Source organism: Erythranthe guttata, chromosome 6 (genome assembly GCF_056151865.1).
Source record: "Erythranthe guttata isolate IM_541 chromosome 6, IM_541, whole genome shotgun sequence".
Taxonomy (NCBI): Eukaryota; Viridiplantae; Streptophyta; class Magnoliopsida; order Lamiales; family Phrymaceae; genus Erythranthe; species Erythranthe guttata.
Genome location: NC_142538.1, coordinates 12,899,426 through 12,909,497, shown reverse-complemented (window position 1 = coordinate 12,909,497; position 10,072 = coordinate 12,899,426). Strand labels below are relative to the sequence as shown.

Genomic DNA, 10,072 nt, shown 5'->3' with positions numbered 1-10,072 from the left:
TCAAAGCCTTTAGGTTGTTCCACATAAGCTTCATCATTCAGTACACCATTTAGAAAAGCACTTTTGCTATCCATTTGATGTAATTTGATTTTGAGAAAACAAGAAATATCTAAAAGTAACCTAATAGATTCAATTCCGACTACAGATACAAATTTTTCATCAAAATCAATCCCTTCTACATGAGTATATCCATGTGCAACAAGTTTGACTTTGTTTCTAACTACTGTGCCACTTTCATCAGTTTTATTTTTGAATATTCATTTTGTTCCTATAACATTTGCATGGTTTGTAGTAGGAACTAATGTCCATACGCTCATTTCAAACAAACTGATTTAGCTCCTAATGCATAGCATTTACCCAAAATTCATCTTTTAGAGATTGTACTACATTCTCAGGTTCTATTGAGGACACGAAGTATCTAGTCCTGGTTAAAACACATACCATGTCCCTATTGTTTACTTTCTCTTTTCTTTTAGTGTGCATCCCATCAAACACATCCCTCAATACTTGAGTGGTACGATGATTTTTCTGAATTCGACTGGATGGTTCCTTCTTGCACACATCAATTATGGGGTCAGACATTTGGATTTATGAGTTTGAATTTACCTGACTGGGGATTGCCTCAGGTGTGTTCACTCTTGGTGCAACACATTCTTCTTCTGACTTAGAGCTAGAAGAATCTTTAGAGTCTGTGTCTGTTTTACCTTCATTATTGTCGTCTTCTTTTTGTGCAATCAGATCTTCTACTTCATCTTTAGTTAATTTACTCCGGAGATCAGCATAATCATCAAATACCACATTTACAGATTCAATAATAGTCCTAGTACGTAAATTATATATTCTATAAGCATGACTATTGTTAGCATAACCAAAAAAAAGACTCATATCACTCTTAGAATCAAATATGTCTAGCTGCTCTCTATCATTTAAGCTATAGCATACCCATCCAAAACATGCATACACTCTTGGTTATGTTTTTTGCCATTGAGAATTTCATATGAAGCCATCATGGAACCTGACCTTAAGTAAACTCTGTTTGAAATGTGACATGCTGTGTTAATAGCTTCTGCTCAAAATCTTTTTGAAAAACTTTTTGCACTTAAAGTTCTTGAAAAATGCCTTTTGATTTGAGCAATTCCATTTTGTTGAGGAGTTTTTGGAGCAGAATATTCATGAAAAATTCCTTTTTTATTGCAATTTATTTTTTTAAAAGACGAGTTTTCAAATTCCTTTCCATGATTTGATCTATTTTTTTTTTTTTACTACAATCTAAAATTGAGTACGTATGAAATTGTAAAGATGTTTGAAGACTTCAAATGTTTCAGACTTTTCTCTTAAAATATGTACCCAGGTATACCTTGAATAATCATCAATACATACATAAATATACTTCTTACTACCTAGAATTTTTACGTCTATGGGTCCCATACGGATAAGCTCAAAGCATTTGCTAGTTCGAGGATGTTGTAGCACTTTGTGTGGTACTCTGGTTTGCTTTTGTTTTGTGACACATACCACAAAATTGAATGTCCTTGATTTTTAGATATGGAATTCCTATAGTGGCACGATACTTGTTAAGCATCTTCTGATTTTTGAAATTTTTATGTCCCAACTTCTAATGCCATAGCTCAATTTCACTAATCCTTGAGCTTTTACACATTAAGTTTTCACCGGTTTGGTAACCGTTATCCATAGACCTGGAACCTGTCAATACACATTGATTTTTGCTATCAAATACAAAGCAAATTTTTTTATCAAATTCTACACGTAAATTATCATCACATAGTTGACTAATACTAATGAGCTTTCAACCTAATCCTTCAACATGTAAAACATTTGAAAGCCTTGGTAACCCTTCAACAGTTAGCACTCTTCTTCCAACAACTCTTCCTTTTGCTCCTCCACCATATGTAATACGTCCTCCATTCAGAAGCTGATAACTTCATAGATAGCTCTTATTCCTAGTCCTGTGCCTGGAACATCCACTGCCAAAATACCATGAACTTGAAAGGTTAGCATTTAACGAAGTATAGACAACCTTACATATAAGTTCCCCCTTTTGTATCCAAACTTGTCATGTTTTTTGTTTGATTTCACCTTTCTCTTGGAACTGTTCTTGGTAGTGACATGGGGCATTCAATACATCATCTTGTCACTGCTGAGTTTGTAGCAATAGGGACGGATGTGTCCGAATGAGAAACAATAGTGACACATATACCTTCTCTTCCTTGAGTGGACTTGACACTATGTTGCATACTTTTTCATTTTTCTCTCCTTCTTCATTCACGAAGACAGGTGTCTTCTTCCTTGTTTCTTGGACTTCATGTTTCTTGTATCCCAGACCATCATACATGTTTCTTTCGAAATTTCCAAGAGATACAATTTCCTCAAGTTTGGATGTTCCAGTATTGATCTTCTTTATTGTTAGGGCTGTTCCAATATTGATCTTCTTTATTGGGAAAGCCGTCTAGCTCTCATCGAATTCTCGTACAACAATAGCTTCCAATCTTCAATCGGAATTGCACCTTACGAAGCATTGTACAGAAGAAAATGCCATTCTCCAATCCATTGGGACGAAGTAGGAGAGTGAAAATTATTAGGACCAAAGCTAGTCCAATACATCGTCGGCATAATCAAGAATATTCGAGAGAAGATGAAAACCGCCCAAGATCGCCAACAAAAATACGCGAATAAGAGAAGACGAGACTTGGAATTCCAAGCCGGTGACCACGTATTCTTGAAAGTCGCTCCACTCAAGGAATCATGAGATTCATAAAACGAGGAAAGCTAAGCCCTCGATTCATCGGACCCGTCGAAATACTCGACCGATTTGGTGGCCAAGCCTATCGCTTCGCCCTATCACCTCAACTATCCAAAATCCACAATGTTTTTCACGTCTATATGCTCCGAAATATGTTCCCAACCCTAACCACATTCTTGAAACCGAACCAATTGATTTATCCCCGAACTTATCCTTTACCAAAGAACCCTCTCAAATATTAGACCGAAAAGTTAGGAAACTTCGAAACAAAAAAATTCGCCTAGTCAAAATCCTTTGGAGAAACCATTCTCCGGATGAGGCAACATGAGAACTAGAGGATGAGATTGTGAGTCGTTATCCGGAACTAATTGAAAAATGTACAAATTTTCGGGACAAATTTTTTTTAAGGGGGGAAGATTGTAACACCCCGCCTTTTCGGTAAATATAGTATTTTATTTTACCACCTCTATGTGCAAATTTTTTAAATTAGAAATTAGAATAATTCTTGCATGATTAATAGTTACGTGAATTATGTGATTATGTGAATTATGTGATTATGTGAATTATGTGGTTATGTGAATTATGTGATTACGTAAATTATGTGCTTAGGAAATATTTGGAGATATTATGTCGAAATAGATACTTCTCGAATTTGTAAAATAAAATATTTTCCATGAACTAAGATTTTATTCTTGCATACGAATATGAATGAGCATTTTATCATATTTATACATGCACTAAATTTTAGAAAATAAAATTTACTCATGCATTTTAGGATTATTAATTAGTAGAAAATCCTCCTCTCATTTTTTTGAATTGTCGGTCACTAATATACACACACATGATTTAAAAATTGCATTTTAATTAGGAGTAGACATGCATTAGAATGCTTGTACTTTGAGCATTAAAATAAATACCTAAAGGCTAGTCTTCCACTCACTAGCTAGGAGCACCTTTTTACCACTCACACACTCCACTTTAGTAATCCAAAGGTCACCCTTCTCCTTCCTTTCTTATTCATTTTTGGCAGCCCCAAACCACCACCATAGCCACCACTTTCTCAAGCTCAAGCCACCCAAGAACCACCACCACACCTCTTCCAAAATATTGCAAAATCACCCCCACAAAAATATGTATTTCCCTTTCTTCTCCATTGGCTTTGAACTCTCAAAAAACTCTATAAATACCTCCAATATCTAAGATCAAAATGCACTCTCAAACTATCTATAAGTTCAAAGTCTCCTTCTATTTCAATAGGAGGAGAATTTCCGGCCAAGTCTATTCTTCCTCTTCTTTCTTCATTTTTTTTCGAAAGAGCTAAGCTCTTCTTCATCCAAGTTCTTCTTCTTCTTCTTCTTCTTATTTTTCTCAACATGTAATCTAACTATTTATCTCTTCTTGTATTAGATAGAAAAGAGCTAACAAATATTTCCCCTAAAGAGTAGAGGTGAGAATTCTTGAATTCTTGGTCAAACATACAACACCACTAGCATTTTTGGTTTTTATGCAATTTATTTGTTGATTCTTGCATATTATGTGGTTATATTGCTTATGTGATGATTGCATGTTAGTATTTTGAAAAGATAAGTTTGTTCTTGAAGTTCTATGTTTTTTCAAAAATTTGGGCGAAAATGCATAGCTTGCTTATTTGGTCTAATTAGTAGCTTGCATGTGTTTATCTAGTGATTAATTGTTAATTTGTGAAAAGAAATTTAATTTTTGGCTTAACTATGAAAATTTTGAAAATTTGGGGGAAATGCATAAGTTGCTTATTTGGCTTAATTAGTAGTTTGCATGTGTTTATCTAGTGGTTGATTGTTGATTTGTGAAAACAAATTGAATTTTTGGCTTAACTATGGAACTTTCGAATTTTGGGGTAAACATGCATAAATTGCTTATTTGGTTTATTTGGTATCTTGCATGTGTTAATCTAGTGTTTGATTGTTGATTTAAGGTCTTGGATGTTAAGATCTAATGATTGATTGTTGATTTAAGATCTTGCATGTTAAGATCTAGTGTTTTCTATGATGATTGATAAAATATAAAGAATTTGTACTAAACTTGATTAAAAGACTCTTGCATATGAAGATCTAGTGGAAATACTTGAATAAAATGCAAGAATGAAAGTGTTGAACTTTCTTCTTGCAAAATATTAGAATTGATGAACTTTTGATTATAGATTGTCTTTGCATGTTAAGATTATGGTAATTGCTTCTATTTGATTATGGATTTTATTTTTATGCCTAAATGACTATGAGAATAAATGACTATGCGGAACTTTATTTGTGTTTTTCTATGTGATGTTTCTTGGCTTGTTTATGTGTTAATCATTGGGTGTGAGGATGAGAAAAGGTTAAGTAGATGGGTGCATGTGTGGGTGCATAAGTGTCATGATTTTTAAAAGGTAAAAATATGTTGGAAAATCTTTCGAGGTTACGGTAAATAACCGGGGTACGACGAGTCGGTACCGTAGGGCCTAGGGGTGGTTTGATTCCACATAGATAGACGGATTCGTAAAATATGAAGTTATTTATCGGGAACTTAGATTGATTCTTTCAAAGGGATTCCCGATGATTTTTCATGTCATGCATGTCTCATTATGGTGTTGAAGATATAGGGCTATAAAAGTGAGAAGATCTCACTCTATGGTCTTGGAATCATAGGGTTATAGCGGTGGGATATTTTCACTCCATAATCTTCAATACGTGTCATGGCATAGGGTTATAAAGTTAGGATATTCTCACTCTATGGTCTTGGGATCATAGGGTTATAAAAGTGGGAATTTATCTCACTCTATGCGCTTGACAAGACTACGACGAAGAACTCCGACGAAAAGGGAAGTATATGATTGCTTTAATTTATGTTGCATGTATATGTATAATAAAAATATATGTATATATGTATGATATAAAGAGAAGATCTCACTCTATGGTCTTGGGATTATAGGGTTATAAACGTGGGATATTCTCACTCTATAATCTTCAATATGTGTCATGGCGTACGGTTATAAAGGTGGGATATTCTCACTCTATGGTCTTGGGATCATAGGATTACCCTATTTTGGATATTAAACCGGTAATCCGTAGTATTTTTTAAACGAAAGCGAATTTTTCAAACTATATGAACCTACGCTTTTCGGCTAGTAATTTCTCCGTGTCTTGTCTCGATGTTTGAAAATTATTTTCATATAGGTTCTTTGCTTAGAAAATCATGCAAATTTGTGAGTCTATGCATCTCTCTGTTCTCATCATTTTTATAGGTCTTATATATGGATTGGTTAATTATTTAATTAGTTATAAATTATTTCTCACTACTGCACTAAAACAGGGTCAGTTTAGTGTTCACTGTATAACTTGAGTTTTACTCACTCAAATACCTTGTTTCTACTTGGAAAATGTTTCAAACATATTTTCTGTCTTGGGATAAAATTTGGTAGTTTTTGGGTCAGTGAGGAATTTATTAGAAAAATTCAAAACTCCCTCCCCTGATAAGAGGAATTAATTTTTGAAGTTGCTCCACTAAATCTGTCCGAATTTTCATTAGGTCCATGATACCTAGTTATTTTCTAGTCTTGTATGTAGTATGTATTTGTGTTAATTAATTGATTAGGGTTTAGTATAGTGTGGCCTCTCTCCCTCTGATTTAAAAGAAAAAAATTGACGTAAATTTAAATTCACAATAATCATTTTTAGAAAGTATTCTGTTGAGATTACATATAATAAGAGTAATTGTGAGAGGGGTGCCACACATGAGGTGGTATCAGAGCAACGATCCCGGAAATCTCCATATGACCTAAAGATCTTCACGATTCTCAAACCACGACTTCAACTGAGCATTTGGGCAGGTATATGTTCTATGTGAAATCTTTATGACTAATGTGAATTGTTTCTATATGTATAAAGTATTAAAATGTCGGGAGCAAGAAATCGAGATCAAAATGCCGCTAACGATCCTCACAATTAATCTCGTACCATCCAAGACCTCATCTCCCTCGTCCGAGTACAAAATGAACAAATCAACCGCCTTGTTAACCTCCAAAACCGAAACCCTCCTCCACCTCCTCCACCTCTCCCACCTCGATATATATCCCCACAAGCCATCTACGAGCGATTCTTGAAAATGCATCGTACCGAATTCCACGGCGGCCCTAATCCAAATGTTGCCGAAGAATGGATCAAATCCCTCGAGGTCATCTTCAAATACATGGTGATGAACGACAGCGACCGAATCCATTGCGCACTATTCTTGTTGAAGAAGGAAGCCCGAAATTTGTGTGAAGGCGCAAAGAGTGGGAACGATCTAGAAAATACGACTTGGGAAGCTTTCAAAGTTCTTTTCTTCGAAAAGTACTTTTCCAAGAATGTCCGAGCACAAAATCTTAAAGAGTTTCTCGTACTCAAACAAGGAAACCTAACCGTTGTCGGATTCACTCACCATTTTGAGCAAGGAAGCCTCTACTCACCTTTCATATCCCAAGACGACACTGAGAAGATGAATCACTACCTAAGGGGCCTCAACCCGATAATCAAGCGTGACGTTCGACTAACCTCCGCTTCCACTTTCCGCGGAGTAGTGGATAAAGCCTTGGAAGCCGAACAAGACGAGATGGAAATCCGACAATGGAAACCTCCTCATGATGCCTCTTCTCGACCATGGAAGAAACTGAACCTCAACAACGTCAAAGGGAAGCAACCGATCAACCGAGCGACCGTGACCCCAAGCAACAAACCCTTTTGCCCTAAATACAATCAGGAACACTCAGGTAATTGTGTTGCCGGGACCAACCACTATTTTCGATGCTAGAAGCCCAGACATATGGTCCGAGACTGCCCAATTGCCCCGAGGCAAGTGCCGGGACGAGTATTCGCAATGACTAGAGACCAAGCCGAAGCCGAACAGTCAATGATCGCAGGTACCGTTAATGTCTATAATAATTCCGTGTATGCTCTCATCGATTTCGGATCAACTCACTCATTCATCTCAAGTACCCTCGTTGCCGAACTCCATCTAGTCCGTACTCAAGTTGATGCCTTGTTTAGCATACTTGTTCCTTCCGATGATGAACTTAAATCCAATTTCATCATCAAAGATTGCCCTATTTACATTCATAACCAAACCCTAGCTAGCCTCCGATCTAATGTGTTATAGTTGATTGATTCATGTGATTTCATATATATATATATATATATATATATATATATATATATATATATATATATATATATATATATATATATATATATTTGATTGATTCTTTGAGCTATTCTACTCTAGACTATAGATGATATAAATATATATATATATATATATATATATATATGTGTGTGTGTGTGTGTGTTCGGTTTTATGTGTGTGTGAGAGGGATTAGTGACTTTATTAATTTCAAAATAAAATTAGAAAATATGCATGCTTTTCCACATGTCCAAGTGTAATGAATTATACTAATACGACACTCAATGTGGATTAGTAAAATCAAAAGACACTCTTTCATTCTCTTCTATCTCCACCTCACTCCACACTTGGCTTTTCTTCACCATCACCACCGAAACATCACCACCTCCATCGGCCAACACCTCATCTTCCTCAAAGAAAAAAAATAAGGAAATTCAAGATGCAAATCCCCTATATAAGCTTCACTCTTGTGTATGCTAAAAACACCATAAAAAACACTTGCCCTCTTACGGGAGATCAAAATTCCTCCCAACTTGATATCAAATCTCTCACCTTCTCCATTCAACTAGCTTGGTTCGATTTTGGAGCAAACTCTTAAAGGAGGTAACATTGTGTTTAGAAGAGTCTTCATTTTCCTCTTCTATTAACTATTTTCGTATATATATATATATATATATATATATATATATATATATATATATATATATATATATTAAAAATTACTATCTCACACAGTAATATTACTGTCTCAAACAGTTAAATTACTGTCTCCGACAGTTAAATTATTGTTGGAGACAGTAATTTAGCAGCTAAGACAGTAATATTAATTAAAATATTTTTTTTAAGAAAAAAACTAGTTTAAAATAAAAGTCAACGCGGGAGACCGGCGGTCAACATCGGTTAACCTGCCGAAAAAAAAAAATTAGAAAAAAAATTCAACACCGAAGACCGGCGGTCTCGAGCGGTGGCGGGTCAAAATTGGGGTCAAAATTGGTTCATTGGTGAAATTTGGCCAAGTTGGGGTGTAAATCATGAAATTGTAGTTGAATTAAGGTTTCAAGGAATTAGGGGTAATTTTGGTATATATAAAAGAATTATACTTATTTGCAAATAAGTTTGAATGACTTAAATTTATTTGGAAGATAAAAAAGTTGGATGTCTATTTTTTAATGAAGTGCCCTTGTCATGAGCCTATTTGCCATTTACCAAAAACATTAATACATCATTACAATTATTATAATGTGATATACAATAAAAGATAAACATTTTTTGTCCAAAGTCACGATTAATATAAAATTGAAAGATGATTTATTATATACGAGCAATTTTCCCTGTGCAATGTACAAACAACGGGATAGCATTGCAAAAATGAAGAAAGTTTAAATACATGTTATGAAATTACATTAAAAAAATTACACAATTACTTTTATATATAAAGATAAAAAGAATATACTAAATAGGAAAACATAAATTAATCAAATCACCCGGCTTGTACAAATGTTCAGTGGCGGAGCCACCCTTTGGCAAGGGTGGGCTCCAGCCCACTCTCATTTTTTAAAAATTTATACTATATATTATATCTATATATTATTAGCCCCCCAATAGTTTAATTTAGCCCACCCAAATAATTTAGTCTAGCTTATTTACCAAAAAAATTATGTTATATTAGTTGAAGTTTATAATTTGTAGTTATTTTATGCTATTTTATGTTAATGAATAAAAAAAAATCGGGGGCGCTGCCCCCGAACCCCCGTCAATGTTAAGCCCACCCACCCATGTAATTTAGTATAGCTTATATTATTTTAAATTTATAAATTTGTAGTTATTTTGTGCTATATTTTTATGTGAATGAATCAAAACAAAAATCGAGGGTTCTGGCCCCCGAACCCCCGTTAATGTTAAAGCCCACCCTGTCTTGAATTCCTGGCTCCGCCACTGCAAATGTTTATACATTTTTCTATTTATTTGCTCTTTGTTAGAAATAATTAACATTTCGAATATATATTAACCACAAAATAAATTGTTTACAAAGAAATTGCAAAAATTAAAAAAAAAAGTAAAAAAGAAAAAGAAAAAAAAAACTATCGGAGTGGATTAGAATTTTCATAGCCAATATGCAAATGTGATTTCTTATGAAAA

The 10,072-nt window shown here is 34.5% G+C and overlaps 1 protein-coding gene across 1 annotated transcript; it reads left to right on the top strand.

Moving 5' to 3' along the window:
- Window positions 1-6,880: 6,880 nt before the first annotated feature.
- On the top strand, window positions 6,881-7,909 carry LOC148770191 (uncharacterized). The gene is made up of 2 exons (XM_088819037.1): window positions 6,881-7,523; window positions 7,611-7,909. Exons 1-2 carry the CDS (start codon window positions 6,881-6,883, stop codon window positions 7,907-7,909), a joined length of 942 nt encoding a protein of 313 aa, XP_088675163.1.
- Window positions 7,910-10,072: the final 2,163 nt, after the last annotated feature.

Coding starts and splice junctions, on each gene's coding strand:
- LOC148770191 (XM_088819037.1), top strand. CDS start 6,881: ATGCATCGTACCGAATTCCACGGCGGCCCTAATCCAAATGTTGCCGAA. Junction 7,524..7,610: donor ATACAATCAGGAACACTCAG/GTAATTGTGTTG, acceptor CCCCGAGGCAAG/TGCCGGGACGAGTATTCGCA.